At 53.3% G+C, this 14,314-nt stretch overlaps 1 protein-coding gene across 1 annotated transcript; it reads right to left on the minus strand.

Moving 5' to 3' along the window:
- Nucleotides 1-657: 657 nt before the first annotated feature.
- Nucleotides 658-14,314, minus strand: B0T23DRAFT_244664 (cytoplasmic dynein heavy chain). The gene is made up of 3 exons (XM_062834098.1): nucleotides 13,799-14,314; nucleotides 1,428-13,732; nucleotides 658-1,351 (listed from the first exon to the last, which is right to left on the minus strand). The coding sequence occupies exons 1-3, from the start codon at nucleotides 14,106-14,108 to the stop codon at nucleotides 863-865; spliced, it is 13,104 nt and encodes a 4,367-aa protein (XP_062688816.1). The 5' UTR covers nucleotides 14,109-14,314; the 3' UTR covers nucleotides 658-862.

Genomic DNA, 14,314 nt, shown 5'->3' on the forward strand with positions numbered 1-14,314 from the left:
CAATCACGAACATCCACTCAGCCTTATTGGGTGTGTATCTTCGATCGACCTGGGGCCATGTACATGACCAATCACTGCTCCAGTTGCTATCTTTATATATCTGACATTCCGACTGAGCGAGTCCAGACATCCAATGTCATAGGTTCAGTGGATGGAGTCTTTTTCCCGGTTGACTTAAACCGTGATCAAACGACACACCTATCAACCAGCAGGACCCTGAAAGCAATCGTAATCACTGCCATTAGGTTGTGAAAGCCCCAACCCTGTGCTGCCGAACGCGAGTCCTGTTCCTGCCCAATATCATGGTTGCGGATTCTCGAAATGAAGATTCAAAGGCTGAGAGGCTCAAGAGCATCGACGGACGGAAGGAGTTGAATGTCCGCCCGTCCCCATTAACATGATATTATAGGAAATCATGTGCCATCATTACATTGATCGATTTCTTGGTGTCTCAGATCACTGACCTCTGATTTGCTTATAATTAATGGTCAGCCTTCGTAAACTTGTTGTCAACAATTACTGCCACCCTCCCCCACATATCCAATGGGGCAAGGGGTGGCAGTATTTTTGTGACCATCATTGTACTAGTACGTAATTACCAAGTACCACAACTTCACTGTCATCATGACATGTCACTATTATGTAGACTACACATCATTGAGAAAAAAAAAGCATTTTATCTAAACGCCTCTTCTAAATATAAGCACGAGTTCTACAAATAAATAACAAGACGAAGCGCCCTAACGCCCAACACGTCGTAAGAATCCCATCTCACCACAACCCTTTGTCCATATCCTCTAGTAATCAATCACCATCCTCTCACCAGCCCATGTCTCTTCAACACCCAACCCCCTTAAGTAGCTTAGGCAGCCTCAGAAGCCTCCGCCATAATCGCCTCGCCCTCATCCAACAAATCCGTCACTTTCTTCAAGTTCCCAATCAAACTCTTACCCAATCCCACCAGCAACAACTTCTCCGCGTTCGCCGGCAAGCCCAAGTACGTAGGCGGCTCGCGCTCCGGCAGCTTCTGGATCCAGCTCATAAACTCCTGCAGCGATGTGCCACTGGGCACCACAAGGTCACCTCCGGTCGCCGCATCCTTCTGTTCATCCTCCGCATCATGGCTGACTTCGACAAGCTTGTGGCCGATATCGAAGGCGGACGGTGTCAAAAATGTGTGGACGAGCTGGTTGAGCATCTTGAAGTCGTTCTCGTCGTCAATCTTGCCGCCGTAGGTCTCGACGATAAGGTAACGGATCATCTCCCAGGGGATGTTGGAAGGAGCGATGTTGGTGCGGCCGTGGGCGGCCGTGTCGATCCAGGTATCGATGACGTGCGCGGAGCATTCGTACTGTGTTTGGTTTGGTTAGCGCCATCAATCAATCATTGAAGGTAAGTAAGAGGGATATAGTTGAAGAAGAACTTACGTCAGCATCATTGAACTCCCAGAAACCCTTCCAGCCCAGGTTAGGCGCATACCGCAACCTTTCTTGAACAACGGCGTGCAAGAACGACAGCAGCAGATACAACCTTGTCCTCTCCACGGGGCTCTTGAGCGACCTGGTTGAGATGCTCGACATGGAATCCTTCATGTTCGCCCTGACACCCGCAGGCTGCTCGTACATGAGCACTCTTGAGGCACGCAGCAAGTTGACAGGGATCTTGGGGCTCGACTCCATCGACAAGAACAGTCTGAACTCGGGGTTGGGGTTGAGCGTCTCCATCTTCTTCTCCACGCCCTGAAGCCAGCCGGGAGCGAGATGGACGTTCTTGATGAGAACCCATGATCCGGTTTGAGCGGCGTTGGCGATGGCCTTGTCGGCACTGCCTTCAGCTTCGGCCGAACCCATGGCGATGTTTGTGCAGCGGACGCGCATGCGCTCGACGAGACCATCGACCTTGTAAGAGGCATCGAAACCAGGGGAGGAAACCAGAGCGATGGGCCGGATGGCCGACACTTGATCAACGGTTTGCTTGAGGTCCTCGACAATGTCAAACAGGTCTGAGCCGAAGACAAGAGTAACGAAGCGCTCCGCCGCAGGGACGAAACGATCGAGGCGGAAGAGCTTGACAAGCAGCAGCGACATAAGCGCGCGGTCATTAGGCTCAGTTTCGTCGTTCCAGATCTTGGGAACAAAGTCCTCGGCCAACTCCTCGGTGAAGAACTTCTCCCAATCCGCTTCTGGAACTGCGTCGATCTTGTCCTTGAGAGCAGGAGTCTTCTTCGCCCGCGCAAATGCTTCTTCGCGGGTGTTCTGATCAATCGAGACATCCTTACCCTCGATACGCTCATCAAGAATGATATCCAACAGACCCTTGTCCATCTTGTAGGGCGAAGCTTGGGCAAGAAGCATAGCAAGAGTGATGCGGTCCTTCTGCAAGAGACCCAGCGCGGTGCGCTTGAAGGTGGCCACAAAGAGATCCTTGACAATGATATCCCGTCTAACATTGTGGTTTGTTTCGTTTGCCAGATGGGGATTTCCGCGGAGCACAGAATGAAAGATATCGAGGAAGTACTGCAGCGAGAACCGGTAGAAGTGGTTGAGATAGTGCAGCTGTTCAAGTACGGCGAAGACAGCACTGCAAGACCTGGCAATGATGTTGTACTGCAGTGTGATCTGCTCCACTTCGGCCATGACGCCCTCGGTGTTGCTCATCTTGGCTGAAATCTCGGCCGCCTCCGTCTTGAGGGTCTCGAGTGTCTCGATAACATGGTCGTCATCAAGAATGTTGCCACGCGACTCGTTGAGCGCCTGGAGCAGCTTCTTCTCAAGTTGGCGGAGATGGACCTTGAACTCGCCCTGCAGCTTGATGAGGTTGGATCGCCTCTCATCCACGTCAGGTCTCTCAGACTTGAGGACTTCGTTGAGTGACTGCGTCTGCAAACTGCTCTGCGTGACCGTGAAGTTGACAAAGGTTGTCCTACTGCAAATATCCGGCGCGAACGTAGCGGATGGATCTCTGGTAGAGAGATAGAGCTTGAATGCAGGCGAAAAATCGATTTGCTGCTTGCCAAGTTGAATAAGGACACGGCCACCGGTCTTCTGGTATTCCTTGTTGAGCACGTGGTTGAGCACAGGATCGAGGTGTTCAGCATCCTGAATGAGAATGGGATTACCGAAACGAAGGGAACTTTCAAGGACCTTGGTGAACGAATCGTCCAGGAAACTTGTGACGGTAAGCTTGCGATCCTTAGACTCCCTGTTAAGGAACTCGGTAACGCGACCCGAAGGATCGATGATGAGCGGGTACCGGTTGAATCTCTTGAGGATAATCGCATTCTCTGTGCACAAATCGTCCACAGGCAGCGTGTTCTCCTGCCAGCTGAGCCTCTCATCCGCAGTCGAGAGATACTCGGTCATCGGGTTGTGTTGCTTGAACTGGACGCCCGACAAGTGCAGCTGGTGGAGCCAGTCTTCCATCATCGACTTGCGGAAGGTCTGGTCGTACAGACCGCTGTAAGCCAAGAAAGCCGCCGCGACAAGGACGTCGCCGACAAGCGTGCTGATTTGTGTCTCGAAAGACCTGCTGCCCTCCTCCCAACGAGTTCTCTCGCTCGACAAACTGTCAAGAAGCTTGACACTCCTGTCAACCTTGAACTGCACCCTCGACATCTCCGCCTTGATGGCTTGCGTCTCGCTGATGAGTGCGGCGTACTCGGTCTTGTACCGCGCGATACTGTTTTCAAGGGTGGAGATTGTCTGCTCAACAGCCTTGGCCTCGGCCTTGGTCTGTAAAGCCTGTTCCTCAAGCAACATGACTTCTTCCCTGAGGGGACCAACACGGTCCAGGATCTCAGCATAGTTAACCTGCGCCTCCACCCACTGCACGAGGGGACCGCAGGCCTTGGACGCGCGATTGACCTTCTCAAAAGTGAACTCCGGGTTGGCCAAGAACTCGTTGCGCATCTTGACCCTGAGACTCTTGGTCATTTGCTTCTCATTGTTGAAGTTGACAATGCTGGCAATGAAGTCATCTCTGCGCACAATACCCTGGATCGTCTTCCAGTCGTTCGCCTTGTGGCCAATGAGCGTGCAAACGGACTCAAGCGCAAGCTTGACACCAGAAGGAGGAGTAGGCATAGACCTGACTTCCGTGAGATGTTGCCTCTTGATGCTGCTTACGGAAGCCTTGGCCTCCTCGACAGCTGGCTCTGCCTTGGCGAGATCCTCAAGCACGACCTTCTTGCGGGATGCAACCTCGGCTTCCTGCTTCTCTAGCGCGGCCTGAATCTCGAGAGAGATGTTCTTCCTTTGCTCGGCCTCGCGTTGATCAGCCACCATGCGCTGCAGTTTCTCGTTGGCTTCAGCGTCCTTCTGCTCCAACTGAGCCTTCTTCTCCGAGAGAGTGACCCTGAGGTCACGGACTTTGTCGACTGTGTCACGCAACTTCTCCAAACCAACGTTGAGATGGCGTTGCTGCTCCTCGAGATCTTCCCGCTTTTCGTTGTATAGCTTGACGTATTGAGCAACGAAATCGAGGAAGTGGCGGGGAGTGAGGAAAGTGATCTTGCCCTGCTGTTTGAGCAGCTTGGCATTGAAGCGCTGCAGCGAGTAATGGATGTAAACCATCGCGTTAACAACCGCCTCTCTGTGCGAAGGCGGCAAGTTGAGACCCCTGTAGGCAACGGGAATGGTATCCGGTGCGGTCCAGTTCGGCCGATCCAAATCCACAGAATGAGTAAGCTCGTGTGCAACTTGGAACAGTGCTTGATCGGACCAGTCTCCAAACCAGTTGAGCACGCAACGGTTGAAGAGCGCAGGCGACGTGGCAGCCTTGGACGACAGGCCGTCCTCACCAGGCGGGTTCATGGTGAACACGACGTGAAGATTCTTGACAATCTGGCCCGTGAACCACTTGTACAGCTCTTCTTGTGAATCGAGCAGCAAGCCCTGGCGCTGCGCACCCTCTTTGCAAGCTGTCATGAGCGCAGCAAGATCATCGCCCTCGAACAGACCCGGCACCTCCGCGTTAGCGAGAAGGGTATTCATCCTTTCGAGGAAACCGGAATCCAGCACGTTGGACTCATCCATAATGAAGCAGATCTTCTCTCCCTTGCAACCACACCTCCTCAACACCTCCCTCAGATCCTCATCAAAGTCCTCCGCCGAATACTTGCCATGCACCTTGATCTGGAACACCTTCAAACCGTTCATCCAAGCCACAAATCTTGACAGCGTCGTCTTGCCCGAGCCACTGACACCAATGAGAATCAAATGGCCTTGAGGCTGTCTGAACACACGATCAATGCGCAAGACATGCTCCAGGACATCGTTGAACAGAATGAGGGGCACATCAACCTCTTCCTCACAGAAAGTCTTAAGTCTGGCCTTGACGAAATCGCGCAACTGCTCGCGATCGACCGGTACGTAATTCTTGGATAGCCAGTTAGAGAAAAGGATAGGTCCGCCAAGCGCCTTGTGTTCATCGATCGTAGGGAAGTACTCCATGGCAATTCTGCGCACCGCATCATCAGTCCACTTGCGCTCTTCCTCGTCAACCAATCTGTCTTGGAACAGACGCAGCGCTTCGTGGGCCCAGATACGGATGAGGCCCTCGACGGACAAGGTCTCAAGCGGCCTGATGGCTTCGTACACACCACGCACCCATCTCGTCAATTCACGAGGACTGTAGACATAGTGCGGTTGAATCTTGGGTGTGAACCGTTCTTGCGACTCGAGATAGAAGCGCACCATGGCCTGGGTAAGTGCCTCGGCGTATCCGCGCAGCGAGGGAATGACCTTGAGAACGGCCGCGTTGAAGCTGCCATAGATCTGCATGAGCGACAGCTCACCGGGGTAATCAACCATGATGAGAGGTGCGTGTCTGAGGAATCTCGCGCCCATGGGCGTACGACCAGCATCGGTAGGAGGATTGCAAGCACCGACAAACTGGATTCTATCAAGAGTGACCCATGCCTTGTCTGACGTTCTCCAGAAGCCGTTGTGTTCAACCAGCTGGCGGAGGAAGGAAATGGCACGCTGAGTACCGTACTTGTCGGGAGCAGGCAAGTTGATTTCATCACAGAAGATGACAAGCCAGCGTCCAATCTGGGTAGGCGAAAGCATAACACCGTTCAAGGTTTTCTTGTACTCGCAATACTGCTCGAAAGTCTTGATGAGTAGGTCCGGTGTAGTAGCACTCGAGAAGTTGAGGCCGACAACCTCCATGTTGGGCAATTTCCTTAGAGCGCTAAACAGCGTCATCGTCTTACCGGAACCCGGAGGACCGCAAAGAAGCAGCGGCTTATGCTCAGCTAGCCATGAGTACAACACATCCTCGTGACGGATGGTATCGAGCGTGGGGATGACGACATCAGTCTGAGTTACCGAGTGGGTGTTAACCTCGATGGTAGGAACATGCTGTTGCCAAGTCTGCCATTCTCCCTGAGGCATTGTGACGGTAAAGTCAATCAACGAGCTCGTGCCATCCAGTGGCGGTGATCCGAAGCTCGCCAATCCTGCGACCTTGTCACCAAAGGCCTTGCGATCCTTGAGAGGGCAATCACCAGTGAGTGCCCAGACCAAAGCAAGGAGCACCTTTTTGGCAATATACCCCTCCACCTGCTCTGGATCCATAGGGAAATCAACGTGAGCGGAGTTGTACTCGATGATATCTCTGACAGCCTTGTTCAGGAGCGAGAACAAGGTACTAAGCACTCTCGCGACTGTGAACTCCATGATGTGCTCGTAGTTTGCAGCCTCCCTGAGAACCTCATTGATCAGGTTGTCTCTCGTCAAGAACTCTTGGAGCAGATCAGCGGCTTGGCTCTGGACAGCCAGTGCCTTAGCAGAGCTCTGGCCTGTAGTGACCGCATCCTCGTCGAGGTCTTCGAAGGCGACGGTTCGCAAGGTCTCAATGTAGTTGGAAACCATCATATCGGGTGTGACGGTGTCCTCGCTGAACCAAACCATACCGCATCGACTGACAGTAGCGAGGGTGGCATACTTGAGATTTTCGACCTCGAACATGATCCGAACGTTGGGTGGGAGGTTGAGTCGCTCACCGTTGGGCAAAGTGAGAAGCTTGTTGTCGTCGAGAACGCTGTTCAAGTTTTCGACCCATTCGGGGTCGACATCACCGTCAAAGACGATCCAGTGGCGCTTGGCGTCCTCTCCACGAAGGTTATCAACGATCTTGCGGAGAATACTGGTGAATAGACCGTCAGTCCACTCTCTGGTGGTAGAATCCAGGTTGCCATAGAGAGCTTCCTTGGACATGACCTTGCTGTCAATGACATGGGAGACGCCCTCGACGTTCTCCGTTTGCTGTAGGGCGTCGAGCAACAACCGCCATGCAGCCGACTTGCCCGAGCCAGAGTTGCCCACCATCATGACACCATGGTGAATCTTTTGGATCTGATAAAGCTGCAGGACCTTGGTCATCCAGATGTCGTTGACCACCAGCTGCCTTTCTGCCGCCAAACGCCTGATGGCCTCTTGCAGCTTCTCGAGGCTGGCAGGTACGTACTTCACACCAGGGAAGCAAACGCTTTCAATCTCCATCATGATCTCCACATCGGACTTGATCAACTTGGGGGCAATTGTTTCTCTGATGCTTTGCACGATAATCTCAGGCTCGACAACATCTTCAGGGCCAAGCGACTCAGCATCGCCGGTCTCCAGCAGTCTGGCGCGCTTCAAGCCACCGGAACTAACCAGCACGCTCTTGAGGGCTCTGAGACCAAAGTCGTAATGCGCCTGCTTGGACAGTTTTTGAGAGCACTGGTCGAAGAACGGCACAGTATGCTTACTCAACTGCTTTGCCTGATTGAAGCCCTGGGAGTATAGCATGACCTCAGCAATGAGCTCCTTGTCGGGCTTCGACATGGCCACGCTCCTGAACAGCTTCTTCAAGTTATCGGGCAGGTTGGAACGGCCAGCGTAACCAGGGTTCATGGTAATGAAAATACCGGCGTTGGCGTTGACGTGGATTTGTCTGCCGTCAAGCTCGATCTGCGCCTTTTCATCTTCGGCGCCCATCTTCAGGCCGAGCTGGATATCCTGGATCTGTTGCGAGACAGCCGAGAGAATCTTCTCCTCAAGACGGTTGAACTCATCGAAGCAGCCCCAAGCACCGACCTGGCAGATACCGAGGAAGATACGGCCCATGGCCTGGTTGTCAAAGGTATCATCACAGCAGAAGACCAGCGTGAAGCGACCGAGCTGTAGACCGAGCGCCTTGACGGACTCCGTCTTACCTGTTCCAGCAGGACCATATGGCGAACCACCCAACCGCTGGCACAGAGCTTGGGTGAGAGTGAGGAAGCACCTGTCTGTAAGCGGCGTGCGAACAAGTCGATCAGGAACACCGAGATATTCAAAGCCATAGTTAAGCTTGGCGTTGGCCATCTTGATGTGCAGACGCTGGAGAAAGTCCCCTTCTGGGTTGTAAACATAGCGCATCTGCAGAAGCCACATGTAGTGTGTGTTGGAGTTGGCATTAAGTTTGACGAGCTTCTCAATCACATCGCGCTGGTGGACGCATTCAGTGATAAGCTGCTCGCACTTCTTCCGAAGCAGGACTTCAAGATCGCCGAGAACAGTATCAGCAAGCATCCGAAGGACCTGAACTTCGCGGTCAAACAGCAACTGGAGGTCCTTTCCGCCATCGGCGAGTGCCTGGTCCACCGCGGTGGTCCAAACCACCTGCGTAGCGAGCACGACGATCTGACTGGGGTAGGTGTTCATGAACTTGATCAGGGCGTCGCGATCAACGTTTTCGCTCGAGAAAATGGGTGTAAACTCGTCCACTGCCTCAGCGAGCAGTTCGGCAAGCGTAACCTTCATACCATTCTCCAGCAGCGCGAGCCAGTCGTTGATCCTGGGGGTCTTCACGAGGTTGATCTCCTTCTTGAGTCTGACTGTCTCGCCTTCTTTGCTGGTAAAGCCGGAGATGACTCCCTCATCATCCATGACAAGACCGTTGAGGCCAGCGAACATCTTCTTGAAATGCTTGGCAATGCGCATGGTGTCGTTGCTGTTACCAATCATCTCCAGCAAATCTTCGTCACCAACGAAGTAAAATCTTGGGAATGAAACACGCTCCTTCTCGAGATACTCGCCGAGCGCCTTTTGGATCTTGTTGAGCAGCTCAGCGAGGCGCTCAAGAGACTTCTGGACATTGGGGATGTTCAGCACGTCCAAGACATTTGGCTGCTTGTAGACCTTCTTCATAACCGCCAAGAATTCACTGTTAATGTTCTGGAAGCGAGAAGATTCGATGGGCAGCAGATGCTTGATATCCGCGTTGCCGTGGAATACGCCTTCCAAATAAACCCACTGGCGTTGGACGTCTATCCAGATGTCAAACAAGACATGCACGCGGTTGAGTTTCTCTTCCCAAGAGGACGCCTCCTCCTCGAACTCCTTGTAATAAGGAGAGTGCTTCATGGCCTGGAGCGAGTTCAAGTTCTCACTGCACTTAGCAAAAAGGTCGTCCCAGCCACGAATAAGGCGACACTTCTGCTGGTACTGCACAAGCTCAAGACCGTAGTTCGTCCATGTCTCGCGGACCTGTTTGAGGAACTCCTCGAGGGCCATTTCACCTTGAGCCTGGATAATGATATCCTTGACAATCACCTCAGTAGCGACGAGGTTCAGGTCCCAGACGTCTCCAAGGGTCATTGAGACAGGAGAGTAGCGTTTACCTGGCTTGATTTGCTTGTAGATCTTGGTCCAATGCCTATCACGCACGGCCTCCGACTTGAGCTCGCCCAGGATAGAATTGACCTTCATCAGCTGCCTTAGCACGTTCTGGATATGCTCGAACGCAGCATACTGTCTCATTCTGCTCGGCATCTCCTTGGTCATTTTGATAAGATTATCGATCGACGCACGGATCTTTCTCGGCTGAACACTGTTCCAAAGCGTCTCACGAAGCTCATTGAGGTTCTTCCAGATGGTAGACAGTGACGCCCAAACAGACTTGAAGTCTTGAACTTCTTCGAGGATAACACCAAGCGAAGTGTCAGGAGTTGGCGCCAAATCGAGCGCCTCCTTGGCCTTGGCAACCATGGCCGACTCCTCCTGCAACTTGGTGATGCGCTGCTCAAAATGCGTGAGGGTGGCAGAGGCGACGTCTGGAGCAATGGTGCCAGACACGGGCTTCTCTTCGTTCCACTGGTGTGCGATCTCGGCAATCTTGTCGTTGACCACCTTGTCCTCGGCAGTAATCTTGGCGCGCAGGGCATCCGACTGGTCGGTAACAATCTTGCTCTTGCGGGCAAGCAGTTCATTGAGCATATCCCACATGCCATCTACCTGCTCGGCATGCAACCAGTCATTCTGGAAATGGTATCGCTGGCGGACAAGAGTCGATTCGCCCTGCCTAAAGGTTTCAATCTCGGGAGCCCACAGCTTAACCTGTCTAGTGCAGCTCTGGACAATCGTGATGAACCGGACGGCCTCGGCCGTGGAGTTGGCCGTCATTGCCTGGCCCTCGAGGTCCTTGCGAGCCTTCTCGAGCTCAGCATACACTTCACGCATGCGGTTTCCAAGGCGGCTGGCAAATTTGATAAGAATATCCTGCTGCCACTGATCGTACTTGGCATTGACCTTTGTCTGGACCTGATCATAGTCAATGGTGATGTGGCCAAACGAGCGGCTAACCTCAGTGGTATCGAATGTTTGCCTGGTCTTGCGAATCTCCTGAAGAAGCTGGAGCCACCTTGAAAGCTGGTCACCAAGAACATCATAGACATGCTCGGATTGGAGATCCCAGAGCGACTGGAACTGCAACCACTTGTCGACATAAGCGCCAATCTCGCGAATCTTCTTCTCCACTGAAGTCTGCACCCTGAGAAGCTCCTCAGTACAATCACCGGGAAGATCGTTGAAGCGCGGCTCGTCAACCACTTCTGTGCTAAGGCTCATGGTATACCTGGTCGCCTTGATCTTCTTTAGGTTGCAGATAACCCCAATCCAGTCCTGCAACTGGGCAAACCAGCTGGCTCTTGCGTATTCGAGAGGCGGGTCGAGATAAATAACTTGATTCCGCATGGTAATTTCGTGCACCAGACTCTTGATAACCGGGCCAATCGACTTCGCCGCATCAGGAGAAGCGATTTCCAGAAGCCTCTTGCGCTCGCTCGGACGCTCAACATCCTCGTCTTCAAATGCCTGTATCCAAGCCTGAATTGCGACCTGCAAACGAGTATACAGAACATCCTTGATTTGCCTGTTCATGCGCTCCACCCAGTAACCAAGGTTGACGTACTGCTCCAAGTTCAGCTGGTCAACTGCATGCTGGATGGTTTCGAGGCGTGACTGGAAGGCCGATGCCTCGTAAGGACAGGTCTTGAGCTCGTTGAGTGCCTTTTGTACCGTGACATAGATATTGGCAAGAAGGAGAGTCTTGGACTGCAGCAACGAAACCGAAGCAGCGAACTCGCGGATGAACATGACATGCTTCGTCTCGCTAACCTTGGAGCCTGTCTGGCCCAGTGGGGTGTTGGGATTGAACGTTGGCTTGAAGTGCACTTCGTAGGTATTGACGAATGTCTCCCACCGGAGCGGTATGCCCTTGGAGATCAGCGTGTACACATCGTTGCGGTGGCCGCTCAGCAGCACAGCAACCTCGGACATGTCAGAAATCTGGCGGTTTGTCTGGGCAAATGTCCTGACACTTTCCATCAGACTGACAGCAAAGGGATATACGCGCTTTGCCTCTTTGGCCACGTTGTTGACCGAATGGGGGACAGGGTAGTTGAGCCAAAGCAGATTTCGGGTTTCCTTGAACAACGCGATGACCTGCGCGTCGAAGTTCACGGCCAACTCGAGGATGTTTCCAGCAGAGCGAATCCGATTGATGGTGAACAGCAGGCCGGAGATGGATATCTGCTTCCTCTGGACGTCATGAAGCCAGGCCTCAAAGATGGGCCTGGTATCCAGCTTCTTCCTGAACAGATCACTCTCATTCTGAAGCTTTTGGCCCTCGGTATGAAGAGCCCAGTCTGAGCCAAGGACTTGCTCCACCTTCTTCATATACTGGTCAAGTTGCCGCTCAATCTGTCTGGCCCATATTATAGCACCTGACACCGGTGGCAGATCGTGAAGCTGAGCCATAGCATGGGCCTCCGAGTGGCCATATTGCTGCTTGAAACGCTCGTGCAGAGAGCTAATGGCCTGCTTTACGTTGTCGATGAGCTGTGTTTGGTACTCTGCGATAGCACCACGAATCTTGGGGCGCACGAACAGGGCGTTAAACTTGGAGAAGACGCGAAACATCTCGTTGGCGTTCTTGGCCGTAGCCAGACGATCACGAAGGCGGGCGATGATGGAATTCTCCACCCGAGCAGTGCGCTCGTTGTAGATATTCTCTGCGCGTACCCATTTTTCGGTGCCTTCACGGGTACAATCAAGCAAATCGACATCCTTCAAAGCCTCCCAAGCTTGCTTAACCTCATCAACCGCGTCCACATCGCCGATTTCCTCGACTACAGCGACGCCATTAGCGCCAGACGCCGTAACAATGCCATTAACAGTGGCCTTGGGACCCAGCACGTTAATAATCGTCTTTTGGAGTTGCTCGTGGTTATCACGGAAGTTGTGGACATAGTCCAAGCGAGACTGCAGCTCAGCGTGACGTGGGTTAATCTTGATAGGAATAAACTTCTCGTTGCGCCGGCGAGTCACTTCACGAGCGACATTGGTGAACTCTTTGATGCTTTCGTCCCAGGCGCGGAAGATGCTGCCCGCCTGCTTCATGACACCCTTGAACTCTTCATAGTCGAGTTTGACCAGCTCCGTTCCAGGAAGCAGTCGGTGTAGGACCTCGTCCAAGTCACCAGAAATGGCTTCGACCAAGGGAAGTGCGCGGCGAATGGGATATGGGCATATCCTCAGCTTCTTGTTGAGGTGGCCAAAGATCTGCCCAATAGATTCCTGAACCTTTGTGAGGGTAGTGGCAGACAACAGCTCATCGAGCGGGAAATCTCTCATGAGCTGATTGTACTTTTGAACCTTTTCCATGGCCTCCTTCAAGCCCGTATCAGCCGTGAAACTGACAGTGGCCTGGAAACGCTTGGCATGCTTGAGGATATCAAGCGTGAGCATAACGCCCTCACTCCGCAGTTGGTTCTCGATTCCCTCGAGGGCTGCCTCCATGGACAACCAGAAGTTGATTTCTTGGTTGGCCGTGCCGGTCGTCGGGTCCCTCGTCATCTTGGTAATCACCTGAATAGACTTGATCCAATTGTTGACGGTGGCCTGCAGGTTGTTAAGGAACGTGCTGTCCGCTAGCACGGTGGCTGGAAGAAGGTCGATGGAAGGTTTGACATTCTTGGTGGCCGCTTCCTCAAGCGTACTCTGTACGAGAGGGTGAAAGGGCAGAGACACCTCGGGGATCTCGACATTTTGCTGGAGGTGAGACAGACTCAGTTCCAGCTCCGTCCAGCGCTTCTTGGTCACAGGAATTCCAGTCTTGGCATCGACATCGGGACGGCCCCTGGCACCGTTGAGCAACTGCTGACTTTTGGTGCTCGCATCGAAATATGGAGCAAGACCGTTGTGGAGATACAGCTGGAGAATCTCGTAAGGGGAGCTGGTAGGTCCCTGCTCGCTGCCGCTCGTTGATAGGTATGCAGGGCCCGGCAGGTTGAGCATCTGGATCTGGGAGGTGAGCGGGACGATGGGGTCGAGAGGCTGAGGGCGTTTCAGCAAGACGAGGTAGGCAACAGTCGTTGGGGATGAGGTCAGATCGCTTGAAATGGTATACACATGGGTAGGCTCGGCTATCGCAGTAAAGCGTGTGTTAGCTACATTTCTCAACGCGTGCAAAGTGGAAGCACCGAACGTACGCTCTTCAGCCTCGGCTCCATTATCTCCATCAAGTGTAGTGGTGGGAGCAAGATCTTTCTGTATGTACAGGGCAACCTGGGTATCCAAGGCAAAGCGAGAGCAACGCTGAACGGTGTCCGAATAGCGAACCTTGGACAGGAGACTGCCGGGAGCTTCGAGCTCGTCTCGCTTTGCGCCGAGGGTAGCTTCAAGCAGGAGGACGAGATGGTCGACAACCTTGACAGGATCGACAGCAGCAAACGGCGTGGTCGCAACGCCATTGGCGTCCGGGCTCGGCTGGGGAGGGGGCGAAGGCACCGAATCCATCATGATGGCGATGGACTACCGAGAAAGGTGCGTTCGGAAGTGAGACGATAGGTACGGTATGGCAAGATGTAGGTTCGGGACTCGTCGGTCTAATCGATCATTTCATCTGGGTCGGTCTCTACAGCGCACGGCACAGGTAGACGGTGGTAGGGCTCGTCGTCGGGGACGTCGGGTGAGTGTTGTGGTAAAGTCGTCGCTGTCCGTTTGTG

This window comes from Neurospora hispaniola, assembly GCF_033458365.1.
Source record: "Neurospora hispaniola strain FGSC 10403 chromosome Unknown B0T23scaffold_9, whole genome shotgun sequence".
Lineage (NCBI taxonomy): Eukaryota > Fungi > Ascomycota > Sordariomycetes > Sordariales > Sordariaceae > Neurospora > Neurospora hispaniola.

What these genes read in the sequence shown, in the direction of transcription:
- B0T23DRAFT_244664 (XM_062834098.1), bottom strand. Translation starts at nt 14,108, where the DNA reads ATGATGGATTCGGTGCCTTCGCCCCCTCCCCAGCCGAGCCCGGACGCC. An exon ending in TGGAGCCGAGGCTGAAGAGC is followed by an intron (nt 13,733 to 13,798) that starts GTACGTTCGGTG and finishes TTACTGCGATAG; the next exon opens with CCGAGCCTACCCATGTGTAT. An exon ending in GGGAGTTCAATGATGCTGAC is followed by an intron (nt 1,352 to 1,427) that starts GTAAGTTCTTCT and finishes AACCAAACACAG; the next exon opens with TACGAATGCTCCGCGCACGT.